This window comes from Ostrinia furnacalis, unplaced genomic scaffold, assembly GCF_004193835.3.
Source record: "Ostrinia furnacalis isolate ACB-3 unplaced genomic scaffold, ASM419383v2 OfSCF6946, whole genome shotgun sequence".
NCBI classification, from domain to species: Eukaryota; Metazoa; Arthropoda; class Insecta; order Lepidoptera; family Crambidae; genus Ostrinia; species Ostrinia furnacalis.
In genome coordinates this window covers 66,044-81,488 of record NW_021137185.1, presented here as the reverse complement: position 1 = coordinate 81,488, position 15,445 = coordinate 66,044, and the positions used below count along the sequence as shown (strand labels likewise).

General features: G+C 37.9%; 1 protein-coding gene across 6 annotated transcripts in view; it reads right to left on the bottom strand.

Annotated features, from left to right (window-relative positions):
- Window positions 1–15,445, bottom strand: part of cyc (basic helix-loop-helix ARNT-like protein cyc) — a 101,109-nt gene that overhangs the window by 53,313 nt on the left and 32,351 nt on the right. For 2 of the 6 annotated variants that reach the window (XM_028318636.1, XM_028318637.1), the window contains exon 1: window positions 6,886–7,014. The exons of the other annotated variants lie outside the window; for them this stretch is intronic. In XM_028318636.1, the coding sequence (XP_028174437.1) occupies window positions 6,886–6,992 (107 nt within the window). In that variant the 5' untranslated portion in view covers window positions 6,993–7,014. Of the gene's footprint in view, window positions 1–6,885; window positions 7,015–15,445 lie in introns of those variants that run through there. 6 annotated transcript variants of the gene reach the window in all.

Below are 15,445 nucleotides of genomic sequence, written 5' to 3'. Positions count from 1 at the left end.
GGTTAAATTATTTTATACATGCACGCGGGTGTGCAAAAGAGGCTTAAGTACTTCGATTGTGTAAAAGTGCTTTTTTAAGCCTTTTTACAGAAATAAATGAGTTTTATGAGTACTTTTATGAGAATTTAGTAGAGAATGTTTCTAGCTAATTGGGGTTTATGCATTTCAGTACATATTTTCGATTTTCGAAAAAATTGACACAAAGCAAGTTTAGGCCTCGTGACGCCGCAGACCGCGATACGGTGAGCACTGCATTCAATCATTCAATTCACTAGTTTGATGGCACAACGGGTAACAGCGTATTTTGTGGCAATAATGAATTAAAGGGGTCACGTTGAATAATAGTCCAGTCAATGAATGCTTTAACGACGGTGTAGAGAGAAATCCGTGGAACACAATTTCTGACCTCGGGACTTTATTTAGACTAGTTAGGAGGTGAACATAGCAAAAGTCCCCGCCCTTAGCCCTTGAGCCGGCGGGGAGAGGGGGGTTTAAAGGTGCTACTTCTGAAAAATCACCCAAAAGTAACCTTTTCATTATTGTAACCTAAAAGTAACCCATGCAGTTCAAAAGTAACCTAAAAGGTTACAAAAGTAACCTTCTGGCAACACTGCGATCCACTGACAGTTCTTTTTTTTTTTTTTACTCTTTCAATATTTTTTCTGGCATTGACATTGCATAACTAACTTGTGTCTTTATGGTTATGGCCACATGTAAATAATGGTGTTCTTTAATTTAATTATTGTAATTTGTATTTTTTTTTCTTTTTATTATTATTTTAATTTTCATTATATTGAAATGTGTTTTGATTTAATTGGGTAATCATTAATTTTTAATTTGAATGTTTAAAAGTCAATAATTTTAATTTTAATTTTTAAGTAATTGGTTATGTAATTGAATAATTAAAATCTAATTTTAATGGAATTGAATTTCAATGTAAATGTAATTGTTATGGTGTTTTTTGTTTGTTTACTCTTGTATGATTGCCCTGTTTTTCTTCTTGTTTTCCTGTACATTGCGCCCCCCTGCTGACAACAGAGGGCCCCCGCTGAAAATCAGTTTCGAGACAAGCCCTGGCGCGGTCTTGATGTATGCTGAGCGGGTGCCTTTTTGTCAGAGGGGCTCAAGCAGCTATCTGTACATTAATTTGTGTATCTCCTTCATTGTGTATCTATGTTTTTCCTGCTTGTATGTCTTTCTTTCAAATAAAAATTATTCTATTCTACTCTATTCTATTCTACTTTTCGGTTTTTCGCTTAATCCTCGGAAACTATGAGTCCTAGTGACATGACTACTATGAACCAAAAAAAGGTTATTCAATTTGCTACAGGTGAGGCGGTCAAGTTTTTCTATATCTTTTATAGTTTTCACAGCATCTGCTCTAGAAGGTCTGTAATATTGGAAATTTTATTTTTGTCTTACATATTCCCATCAGGAGAAAATCGGCTAAATCAACATTGAACTACTATTCTAGACATGCGGGAGCATCTTAAGCCTAGTTTCAGGGAGGGGACTGCACTGTGCGTATATTTAGACGAACCACTTGGAGCCACTTTTGACTCCTCATCATTCAAAAACTACTGTGCATTAACACTTCAAATTTGGCTCATGTGTTGAGACTTGCAAGATAAACATCAGCTTCAAATTTCATAAGTATACCTCAAACGGTTATTTAGGTATTGACGTTCAAAAATCGACATTTAGAACACTTAAATTTATCTATCAACTGTGAAATGTTAAAATTTACTGGTTTTTTATTTGTTCCTTTGTATTTACACATCTACCTATCTGGATGCCAAATTTGAACCTTCAAGGTCATCTAGAAGTTGTTAGAATTTGGTCTATAGGTCAGATACATATGTAGATTTTTTGACGTCAATACCTAAAGAACCGTTTGAGGTATATTTATGAAATTTGAAGCTGATGTTTATCTTGCAAGTCTCAACACATGAGCCAAATTTGAAGTGTTAATGCACAGTAGTTTTTGAATGATGAGGAGTCAAAAGTGGCTCCAAGTGGTTCGTCTAAATATACGCACAGTGCAGTCCCCTCCCTGAAACTAGGCTTAAGATGCTCCCGCATGTCTAAAATAGTAGTTCAATGTTGATTTAGCCGATTTTCTCCTGATGGGAACATGTAAGACAAAAATAAAATTTCCAATATTACAGACCTTCTAGAGCAGATGCCGCAAAAACTATACAAGATATAGAAAAACTGGACTATCTCACCTATTGCTAATTGAATAAGCTTTTTTTGGTTCATAATAGTCATGTCACTAGGACGCATACCGAGGATTAAGCGAAAAACCGAAAAATAGTACCTTTAAACCCCCCTCACCCCGCCGGCTCAAGGGCTAAGGGCGGGGACTTTTACTATGTTCACCTCCTAACTAGTCTAAATAAAGTCCCGAAGTCAAAAATTGTGTTCCATGGATTTCCATCTATAATGCTTTATTGACTGGACTATAACGCCAACGACAGGTGTTTCTGGAATTTTGAGAAACTTAGACGAACTATAGGGATTCCTTCACTGGTAGATCTTCACAGGTAGAGCTAATGATCTCGTAGCTGAGAAATTGTTTGCAGAGTGTCTCATTACTAGGTATTATCATACTGTATTGCATGTATTATTAACATCTTAATGAGATACAAGCTGTATGACAAGTCATCTCGACGGTGCAAATTATGTTTATTAAACACTATACTTTAAAGTTAAACTATTATTAATTATTATTTATCAACTATACTTATGTACAGTCTAGCTAGAACTTTAGAAGAACTTTTTCTATTATATTCAGCATCATATTCCAATAGTTTTATAAAACTACTTTTAGTTCTAGTGTTTCTCTCTTTCTATTAGTTCTTTAATGTGATATCGGAGCGTTCATACAAATGGCACAGGTGACAAAGTTTCCTCGAGCAATTATTATCTGTCGATCTTTACACCAGCGACACCTGACGTAACCTAATAGGCTTAACAGGTTATATGGGACGCGATAATCCATGTGGAAAACAACCAGATAAGTTTATGGGAAATTATTATGAATCTTAGAAGTGTTGAATTATTGAAATAAAAATAAGAAAAAAAACAGCTACACAAAGCTTTGTAAACGTATCACTGTATCCTTTTCCGGAATTAATTATAAAAAATTGGCCAAGTGCGTGTCGTACCACGCGCAGTGTAGAGTTTCGTAGTTGTCCGTCGTTAACATAATTTATATTTTTAAGAAGCAAGCAATTACTTCATCTAAAGTCACTTTTAATATTTTCTTCTAAGGATTTTTTACTAATTAAGAAATTTTATAATACATGAGTTATGGCTTAACATACGTACAAAGCAGCATTGCATTTAATCAGGTAAATCCATCTCATCCTGGGTTAATAATAGCTCTATGTCTGTCTCATGTTTGTCTCCATATTATGTATCTATGGCATAATCATATTTATTTCTATATATCCGTATAGCCCGAGAAGTTATCACGAAAACTATCTTATCGATGAAGCTGAAGTCTATCATTTTTATCGTAGTAATGATTGAGCCTAAAGACGTAACTGAAAGTTGCTCTATCTCTCAGTTATCCCCACAGGTTACTACACTGATCAAAGCTTTACTCTAGTAAAACTGTGATGATTTCTACCGTACATTATATGGCAGCGGAAGAATGAAACTCAAGACGCGAGGGCACGTTACAATAACATTATGGAGTACTTATGTACTGTTTACCGTCTATCATTGTTTTCCAATTCTCAAACCAATCGACAAAATGTTTAATCTCAACAATTATTTGTAAGTTGCTATTATGCTGAACGTTTACAAAGGCTGAACATGTTTGTGGTTCCTTAGTAGGCACTTGGTACAAAATATATGCTGTAACGATCAACATAAAACAACACGAATTGTTATTGTGTTAAAATATTATTTCGGGAAACATAACACTCTAGAAGACAATGAGAATCATGAATTCTCTCAAGTTTTTAAATTTTTGGAATTGTAACAACTATTAATTAGCGTTTCACTGTCATTCGGGCCAACCACAAGAAGCTTCCGAAACGTAAACGAATCGTCACCTATCGTCGATAAATGCATCAATGTGTTTATTGAGTGTTAATTAACGGAAGCCTGCAGTGTGCATTACCTTTTATTTGGACCCTGCGTATAATATAATTAGGAAGTGCCCGGAATCCGGCGCACAAAGGACACACAATGCAATCAATATGGGCACAAAAGAATATTGCACGGCCGGAACAATGGGCAGAAGTTAGACCGAAGTATTCCTAGCGAGCGCTGGCCACTTACGGCGCATTGCATCACGCACCGCATCACAACTCGACGCGTATGGTAAAATCTGCCCCCTATTTTATAACATTTGACTCCGATCAATATAGATGATATTCAATATTCCTGTAGCCAACGAACGTTGAAACATTTATGCGTGACGTGCTGCGAACTTGATCCGAGTCGGAAAAACAAATCGTATGTTCAAAGTTATGCCTTCGAGATCCATCGATAGGAAATCCAGCGATCGATCTCGAGTTCTATCGCCAGTTCGGGCACAAATGAATCGATTTTTAATTTTATTTAGATTGTTTGATAGCGCATACCATACTTTAAAACTGACAAGTAGTAACAAATAGTTTAACTTCTCTATTAGACGCATTGTTATCAGAAAGATAGAAAACGATTTCCTCGCGCGCAAATATGTAGCCGTTAACTTAATGGTCAGTATGGTGATGGATTATATGACATACACATAAACTACAATATTATGATTAAATAAAATCATATTAAGTATGAATCTGGTCAAGTGGAGATTCTTGGATGGCGGTTTTGTTCCCCAGTCGATGAAGCACATGATGTCGTGCCCTGAGTGCCCGAGTAACTGCACTCAGGAAGATTTAATGAATGCTGATGACAACGCCACTCTTGTGGCGGAGTTTTGGACTGACACTGTGTAGGTTTGTTGTCGACACGATAAGAAGAAGAATTAAGTATGAAATGTAAAATGTCATTTTTTACCGTTCTTGTCTAAGTTCCCGAAAAGGTATATTATTATTATGGTTGGTATATTTTGCATTGGAACTGAAATAAAAGGAATATAAATTATTTTGTATTACATTGGTTAAATTAATAATCTTGTGACCAACATAGTCAGTTACATATTTTATCAAACTCCAGTATTGAGTGAGCGCGCTGGTGCGACAACGCAGAGCGTAAAGCGCATAACATTCGTAGCACGAATCTTGCGACTCTACGACCAAATTATTATAATTTTTCTAAATTAATTTTATTTATTGGAGACAACTGTTGTCTGCTTTGGAACCAGAATTCAGTTAGAAAAAAAGTCTGATGTTAGTGAAATAAATAAGTACCTATTAGTCCTAAAGCTCTTTTAATAAATATTTTCTGTAATCAATTCATTCCACGTGGTTACATTGAATCAATAATTTAGTAAGTTTGGAATCAACTATTAAATTTTAATTTCTGACACAAACAAAATTTTGTCTTATCCTGTATATGTGTTTTGTACCTACTAGATTGCATAAAGAGCACTTGAACTAGGTATTTTTAGTTGTAACTTCCAAAACATTGACAAAAATAATTTAACAAGGTGGGGTTTTTACCTCTAGATTTGAGTGATCGTAGCGAATAAAAAACCCAAAATTAAGATGAGTCTAGAATACTTTGAGAAACGTTTTTTCAAACAAATTAGAATACTGCTGAGTAACTTACGCACATTAGATACGAGTATGCCTACTCGTAGATACGGGTTTTTCACACGTGTCTTTTTGGTATTTTTGATTGTCTTACAATCGGTTGATTGTACCGCTACTTATAAATCCCGCACTTACGGTATAGTTAAATTATCACAGATCCTAAATTAAGAATACTGTGGGTGAGTTTAGGTAGGTATATACAATAAACATTGAACCTGGTTGGGTACCGCGAAGTTGGGGCATCAGACAGGTACGAACAAAAGTAGGTAAGCGTAAAAACAAAACATTCTGTGATCTAACGCAGCAATTTGTTTAATTGTTTTGCAGTAAGCTGCGACTTCATTTGAATATTAAACTCAGCTGAATATTTTACTAGGCCATTTGAAATCAATTATAGTTCAATATTTTATTAAGAAAAACATTTTTAACTCAATTAAGTAATTTTTAAATTATAGAAGAACATTGAACATCGTCATTAAAAATAAAAACACAAAATAAAAGACACCGAAAGAAACACATACTCGTAGCGGAGCACAGAAAAGGAAAGCTATAGCTTCAGTTCGCCATGCACCGACTGCGTGCGGAACTTTACCTCTTCCCCGGCAAACGATACCTAAACACGGGCCGTCAATTGAGACAGAAATGTCAATGACTGCAAAAATAAATTTAAAATTTTAATGACCTTAAAAAATATTATAAATCATATTTTTTTTATGTTTAAGTTTTTTAAAGTAACATTATCATCAATATGAGAATTCAATTAATTTAAGTTTCAAAATAAACAACCCTAACTTTATTTACTAAACCATAAAAAAATACTTATAAAACTTTTATTAAAACTTTATGATGTCCAAAACCACTAGCTGAGTTAAAAAAAAAACAAAATGCAATAGTACTTTGTAACTTTAATTCAAAAGTAACCAATAAACAAAGACGCTGGCAGAAATTAAAAAATAATATATCAAGAAAGAAAACTCAAAGTTACATAAACTGTAATTATATCAATGAACAATCATTTAATACTGAACTTAATGCATAAAACTTAGCGAAACAATATCATCTAAACTTGGCTGAGTCATCAAGAAAAGTTAACTTTTTAGAGAAACAATGCCTTATAACACTGTCTGAATCATCGTGTAAAAAGTTGTGTGAAAAGCAGCTGAGTACTCACTGGGGCGCCGCATCGTAGAGGGCGGTGGGCTGGAAGGGCGGCGCCGGCGGCTGCAGCTCGTGCAGCGGCAGGTAGAAGTCGTGCACGCGCGCGTAGTCGCGCGCCATGCCGCAGTCAGCGCGCCGCCTCGCCTCGCCCGCGACTGCCGCGCCGGCCCGCGCTCATGCCGCCGCAGTCCGCCGCACCCGCCGGCCGCGCGCCTCCGCCGACCGCCGCCGACCGCCGACCGCCGACCGCCGACCGCCGACCGCCGCCGAGCCTCCAGCCGCCCCGAACCCCGACACTTTTTTTGCTATGTCTTAACTTTTACCTCGGGTCGCGGAACCACTTTCACACAGTAATCTTCAATTACGACAAACCACTTTCAGATAACTAATTCAATTTAAATAACGCCAAAATTTATGTAAATGACTAATTATTTGCAGTAATTGTCGCAAACAACACGTCACAAGGCGACCCCTTGTTACTAACAAGCACCTACTATAAAGTTAGATCGCCAAAACTTCAATTACATTACATGCCGTCGTAATTAAAAGCGGGCGAGTATCGCGGCGGGCTCTATCTGGTTACAGTCGGTCGCTAATACGAGCATGTTTCAAACATTTCCCTTTCAGTCGTTTCTCCTGCGATGGACGCCGCGCAAACGTCTGAGGGATGCGAGTCGACTCGCGGCGGGACATGCATCCGAGCACACGTCACAAGTATAATCAGTATTCGTCTGAATACATTTTCCGGGGCTTGTTTCCGATCGCAAATGCATCAGCAAGGATCTAATAAATAAATTATATTTCCAGTAACATTGAATGATTATTCATCACTAGAATAGAACGCGTAGATGAAATCGATACAATGTTATACACTTCCACGTACACAATGTGTGAGTTCATCTGTATCTGTGCGCGGCACGACGGGCTTTCGGCCGGCCATCGCACTCAAAACCGACTTTGTCTACAGTTCTACGAATATTTTCGCGGCACTTCCCTGTGACAACGGAGTGGCACACACGCTCGACGTGTACTATCGCTGCAATATTATTGCACTCCCGCGCAGCTAAAAGTGCATAAGGTGACGTCACTCGCCCCTGAACCTGCGCTCGCATCGCGGAAGTCGCGCGCGCCTGCGACCGTCCGCTCCGCAGTGAGCGTGCTCCATGTCGTTTCCGCAATCATAGTTCTTGGGTCGTCGTCGAACTAGGAAGGCGATGGACGCGCAAGCGGCCGGCCGGTGGCGCGCGCGCCTGTAGCGGCCGCCTACACGTGCCGAGCGAGTAATAAACAAACGTAACATTATGCAACGCGCAAATCGCCCATGTTGCATTAGGAATGTAATTGCGAACATCTCGAGACGAAGTTCCTGCCTCCGGACGATCGATTTGCATTTTACAAAGTAAAGGACGAGGTCGGAATGACATGGGTGTCTACGGGACGAGGAATATCCAAATCCAATCAAAAGTAGTTGTCTTGTAAACTGAACGTAACTAAGTAATCACAACGGTCAACATATAAATAGTTGTCTGTTGAAGCATCAAGTTCTGGGAAGCTAAATTAAATCAGGATATTTTTTTATTCCACGACACACAATTAAAAATAAAAATCGAATATCTTTTAAACAGTTTGGATTCAACAAATAAATAAATAATATGACATATGCAATATACCTAAGCCCAAAAATGTCTTGAAACTTCGAGTACATATCAATGCATTGATGGGCCGAATTACGAAAAAACGCTATTGAAATTTGTAAGGTGCGTACAATATGTCTGCGCAGCGCGGAAAGCAATAAAGCTGCTGAATATTGGATACCGGCAACATTCCATCCGAAGCGTTGCACGCCGAATTCAACTGCCTATGACAACTGCGTCGGATATGCGATGTACTCGTAACTCGGAACAGATATTTCATATTTATTTATTCACTTCAATTTATAAGCAGCACCGATTGTGTGTGTGAATTCGATAGTAAAAGTACCTAGGTACTCGTAGTTAATTTCTTATTGTTCCCTATAGTGTTTCTTATATTTTATATAAAATAGGTTTTGATATTTGGGTGCAACTCCATTAACAATACTCGATACTCGGCGAAGCGCATAGAGACGCGGCCAATCGCAGAGTAAGTAATCGGCTCGGTTCTCGCCATGACCGGTGCTGCCGGCTGACTGCGCTACGCTGACCGAAAATCTGCTGAAACTCTTTAGATTAGCTACGGATACCACATTGGCCGAATTGTAGCTAACTGTACATAAGATGGCAAATAATGCAGCAGAATGGATGATGAATGGAATTTCCATTTTCTATCGCCCAGTTAATGGCGTTTTCAAGTCAATATGTAATCAGGCTGTGCTATACTTATGAACGACACTGTTTTTCATTATTGGATCGAAATTTCAATTTCCAATGAAACTTTTCATTCCACACATCTTAGGTGCTTTTGTAAAGCACCAAGCGAAAGGTTGCGGGTTCGAGTCATATTAATTACAAAAATTTTGATCTGGTAGTTGTAGATGTTGAATAATTCAATAAACGAGTACCAATTCAATTTTGTGATGTACTCAATAGCCTTTCAAGAGGTGATTTTACTTTTCAACTTTAACAATTTTTCCTTTAAACAATATTGAAGCCTCAGAAAAAATTTCCACAGTCTGCGACAATGAAGTGGAAGTTTTTGTTTCCAACTCGAAATTCATCCGAAAGAAAAGTTGTTACTATTGAAGTTGAAGGTGTACTTAAAATTCACGTCCAGATGGCTAATTGACAAAATTAGTGTACGTACAAGGTGGACATTGGTCTGCAAACCGCATAGGTTTGTAGGGGTTGCGCCGGTATCGTGACATGGTATACAAATTCACAACGTTGTGCCGCGGTGACTGGCGGTCAAGTTTGCGACCGAAGATAAACTAATAAAGCTCCTTGCAGGGGCGAGTTCCGCTTTGTGCGCACCGCCGCCCGCCACGAATGTGGAGGTTCTATGCTTGTACTCGTAATTATTATGCACTTCGTCGACGAGAAACTTCTTATCACCAATTCGTATCGCGTCTTATACGAGTAATTAAATTCAGATTGAAATCTCTTCTTCTCTTACTTCTTTTGGCCTAAAAATACTGTTTTGTCCACAGTGAATGGAAAAGCATTAAATTAAGCAAAACAATATTATATCTAACTGTAAAAAAAAAAAAGTAGTCATTGAAAAAACAATAGAACCGAACGCTTTTCATCGTTTACATTATTCGCCATCCGTAGCAAAACGCCGTAAATATGTACATAATTGCAATAAAGCCAAAGAAATAGCGGAAAAAGAAAAGAAAATCAGCTCCCCGTTTCCTGTCCAGGACTTCCACTGATATTTCCAGTGAATACTGATACAATAACGAGAAACTAGGTATCCTGTTAAAATAAATCTTCTGGAAAAAAATCGTGGTAAATGTCGCATCTACTTATTGTGCATGACGTAGTCAGAGATCTTTGAAAACAGTCATCATGTATTTTCTAGGGAACAGTTTTAGGAAGTACCTATTATGTGGTTACAGAATTTCACTGTGCAGTGTTATTAGTGTAAATGATTGCCTGACTTTCCTGAAACAGGCCTGAAACGTGTATGAAATTAAGATTTCAATTCTGAAAAAGAAATCTTGATAACGTCAATTAGAATTCTGTTCGAATATAAAGCGCGACGCATTGTTCCATGCATCGCCGAGTGAAGCACGCTGCACATGCACTACCATTCATGCCGATAAGACGCGATGAAGCTGTTTCGTAAACATTCCGTCGCCATGGCAACGCGCTCGCCGGCATTAGGTATAATAAGAGCCTAATAAATCCGCGGACAAATCCACCGACGAATCCGATTAGAGAGCATCGAAGCCGGCCAACTGCCACGAGCACCTCTCTGACGCGGGTATCACAATGACAAGTGATAGGTATACTACCCGGGCATAATGTTTGCAGCTGCAAATGCCTTTGTTATGTAATCTATGGAATGGTAAACTGATTTGAGTATGCAGTTTCACACGAGTTGCCTCGATGGACGGTTGAAAATACATATTCTAACTGCTGGACGATTTAGTATTACGTAACTGACTGTATAATAGGAAGTATTTATTTTGAAATAGGTATTATGGAGCTGTGGTACGACTTGCACTGCTGGTTTGAGTAAGTGTTCAATATTTTATAACTACTACAAATTACAGTCCTTTCTTATACTGAAACGAGACGTGTGATTTATTAACTTTAATTAATATATGTTTTTTTTCCCATCAAAGTGAAATAGCTCTGAGTATCTGAATCAACTCTGAGAAAACAGTTGCGCAAAAGTTTCAGCAACAACATGCAGAAGCAATACATTAGGATGCAAGCTTCGGGAGATCTACATCTACGCACAAGTTTGCGACTTCGATGAGAACGTAAGTATATGGTAATAGAAATCCTTGGACAACACTCGAATATTCTAAAATAGCCCCCAATGTTGACAGCGAGCGACGGCGATATTAAGATATGTGTCACCGCATCAACATGAGTTCAAGAAACAAAAAATCAATTCAGTCTACAATGTTTACGTAAGCCGCAAGTTTCCAGATGAATCTGTAACTTCGATGTAGATGTGCCAAGTCGAGTTGACGTCACACTGTAAGTCCAAACATCGGGTATCAACAACGTTGTAACTTGTAAGTTTCGAGATAAATCTTGTGTTACTTTTATTTTGATGTTTGATGTTTAAGGTACCCTACCTACTTATGAATTATTTTGACAGTAGGAATTACTGTTTTAAGTAGGATATTATTACTTAGTTGTAAACCGAGTTGTTGAAATAGTAATTAAAATAGCTTACTGCATTGTTTTTTTTACAAAAGAATGGTCAAATATCAAACAAGTCAAACAGAATGCTAGAACAATCAGTTAATTAAACTAGATCACAAAATAAAAATATCAGCGGCCCACAGCTGGATTAAGTACGGTCCTAAAATCCAACTTTTAATTAATATAATTGAAAGTGTAACTAAATCTAGGTTTATTATCATGGCCGAGCTCAATTCACATGTAAAAAAAACTATGAACGATTTCATTTCGATACAACGATTTAGAATACTTGACTACTATACGATATGACTTACCGGGACACGCTAGTCCACAGATCCCAATAAGACTACAAACAAAAGCGCTCCGTCGAACTTTCAATGGTTTTTCACCAACTCGACACAAAGGACTGGACACAGATTCACAGTATTGGCGTATTTGGCGTCCATTTTCATGCAGGGCAACCTAAAACTTCACTATACGATTTTCTATTAAAAATGTATTTTTACCTATATTAGAAACCATGCAGCGCCCCGCCCCGGTTTCGCACGGGTAGATATTATAAGTATTTAACAAATATTAAAAAAAAGTTACTTAATAAAAAATAGGATTCTAATAGTGAAAGAACTGTTAAAATCGGTCCATTAGTTCAATACAAATATGCAAATGTTTCCTCTATGTAATAGTTGAAGTACCTATAGAATGACTGCATCTGTAGGTATTACCAGTATTATAATAATTCCGACTCCGGTAATTTCATTAAGTCAAGCGAAAATGTAATTTTCATTGAGATCGCAAATAGTACGCATGCGAATTTGTTCGTTAGTGAAACGTTTCAGCGCCGCTCAAAACTTCAGCACAATACTCGTTACATGTTCGGGTAACCACCACAGTGGGAGCCAATTAAGTGCCTAGTAACCTAAAATATCATTTGTGCAGCAGTACGTAGAAATTGACACTTGCAACGAGTTTTTGCAACTATTGTATTGAAATGTAGGTTAAATTAAATATCAATGACGTTACGATACGAGCATGCTGCATGAAACGTGACTGACTGACTGATGAAATGCAGTTAAATGTTATTCATTTAGGGACTTAAAGAAAACTAAAACAGCTAACTGGTCATCACTGTCTCGATCTCTCCTCACTACAGCGTGTAAACAAAGACGATTCAATAGAAAGTTTTTATTGAATTTAACAAATTATCAAATCACCAAGGTATAACATAGAAGTCTATCAATAAGTACGAGTCTCTTATGGGCAAGTTGGCTTAATGGATCAAATCTGTTCTATTCGTTGAGATTTTCAGATCAATCGATTCAAACTATTGAATAAGAGACCAATATGTGTTAGTCATTTCCACCCCACCTCATTAATTTGATAGCTAAGTAGATAGCCCACTGCAGAGCGTTAGCAACCGCCGCTGGTAGTCACTGTCAGTCTAGCCGCAGTGAAGCCGAGGTCGTTTGGAGGTACTGACAGTCCAAAGTTACGCCGATTGAAAACTTTCTTTCTAATTGTTTATTTTTCATTTCAGACTTTCATTGATTTATTTTTAGACTTTCCTCGTTTTTTTTTTTATGTTTTTCTGGACCGGCGGAACAGCCTGATTTTAAGGTGTTACTGGTATTACCTAAGTATTCTTAATTTTGTTTATTTACGAGTGCGATGTGATTGTCTTAGTTAACCAAAAAACGAAACTGGTGCAATCTATTTTTACATATGAAAGATTAAGTGTGTGTGATATTTTTCAGAATTTCGTTATCAAAATTGATCGGAGACCATTAAATGCTACTTAATGTTCAACATTATAAACTATTTCCAACTTATTTTCCACCCATTGTACTGAAGTACCTACAAAGCACTATAATTAGACAAGCCTCTTCAACTTTTTTTACTTGGTCTTCTGTTTGCCCGAGTCGCGCGGCCCGTAGGGGTACCACCTNACGCTTTCAAACTCCTTGAAAGGAAAGGATTCGGCATAAACATTAATGGCGAGTACATCACTCACCTTCGGTTTGCCCACGATACTGATTGTGGTCATGGCAGAATCGTTGTAAGATCTTGGCATAATGCTCAAAGACCTTAATCGAGTTTCCTAACAGGTAGGCCTGAGGATGAATATGGACAAAACAAAGCTTATGTCCAATGTCCATGTTGCGCCCTACCCAGTTTCGTTTGGGAGCTCAATCCTCGAGATTGTTGACGATCCAGCTAGGTAGGTCCAATTTCGAAAAGGGAGTCAATCGTCGAATCCAACTCGGCTTGGCTGCGTTCGGGAAACTACGCAACATCTTTTCATCCAAAATACCTCAGTGCCTGAGGACGAAAGTCTACAACCAATGTGTGTTACCAGTGATGACTTATGGCTCAGAAACGTGGCCTCTCACTATAGGCCTTATACATAAGCTCAAAGTTGCACAGCGTGCTATGGAGAGGGCTATGTTCGGTGTTTCTTTATGAGATCGAATCAGAAATGAGGAGATCCGTAAATGAACTAAAGTTAGCGACTTTAGTTCATTTACGGATCTCCTCATTTCTATGTCAGCGGATTCAGCGGACATAGCCCGACGCGGACGCAGAACTGACGGCCGATGGGGCAGGAAGGTCCTGGAATGGAGGCCGCGTACCGGAAAACGCAGCGTGGAACGTCCACCCACAAGGTGGACCGACGACATCATAAAGGTAGCAGGGAAGCGCTGGACGCAGGCCGCTACCAATCTATCAACATGGAAAGCATTGGGGGAGGTTTATGTTCAGCAGTGGACGTCCTATCCTATGGTTTAAAATTAAATGATGATGATGATGATTATATTTTTGTGTGAGAGTTGGCAACACTCCTTCTCCTTTATTTGCTTTGCATCTGACAGTCAATATATAAATAGTCAAATATATCGATAAGTTGGATGAAAAAGACTGATTGTGGTACCTCAATTGAAAACTAATTATTTTCCTTTTTTTCTATTTTTGGGAGTAGAATTTAGTAAAAATAGAAAAATATTGTAAATCATGTTTGTTGATTATTCCTAGTCTATTCAAAGAAGTGTTATTTCAATAAAAAAAAAACATAATCAAAATATTATTTTTTTGGAACCGAAAGAACCGAAAAAACCGGGACTCCCGGTTCTTATGACCACCAGACCCGAAAAACCCGGTTCCTCAAACCAGAACCGATTCTGCATTCCCTAGTACCACCACGTAGAGCAGAGCACTGTCAGACAGCCGGCAGACGGAATCGGTCGGCGAACCCGCTCCCGACCGCCTCCAAGGTCATATGAGGAGGAAATTTTACATTCATGATTAATCAAGACTTATTAATGACTAATTATCCTCAATTTTTATTGGGTCTATTTTTTTATAAGTTTGTTTAAATAATACTAAGTAAGTACACAATCTTCAAGGCGGTTACTATTAAAGTTTGAATAAATTATAATATTAAAACAATAACGTTTACAAATTACTGATCGGTTTTATGATGACGTTTCACTTTATTGACTGGTTTTTACAGAAAACTTTTTAATTTTATCCCTGAGCGTTGCCATGAAATTAAAACCTAAAATCATCCCACACCAGCCAGGTTTGCAAAAGTGTAACGAGTCAAAGGGCTGAATCAATCGTCGGGTAACTTTAACATTGACAGATTCAGTATGGGAAATAAATGACAAGTTTAATCTTTAGCTGAAAGATATCAGACGATTGAGAAATCAGTCCTTAGGCAAGCTATTAAGCTAATTATCCTGCAGGTTGACTTGGTGCATAATACGCTTTTCAAAG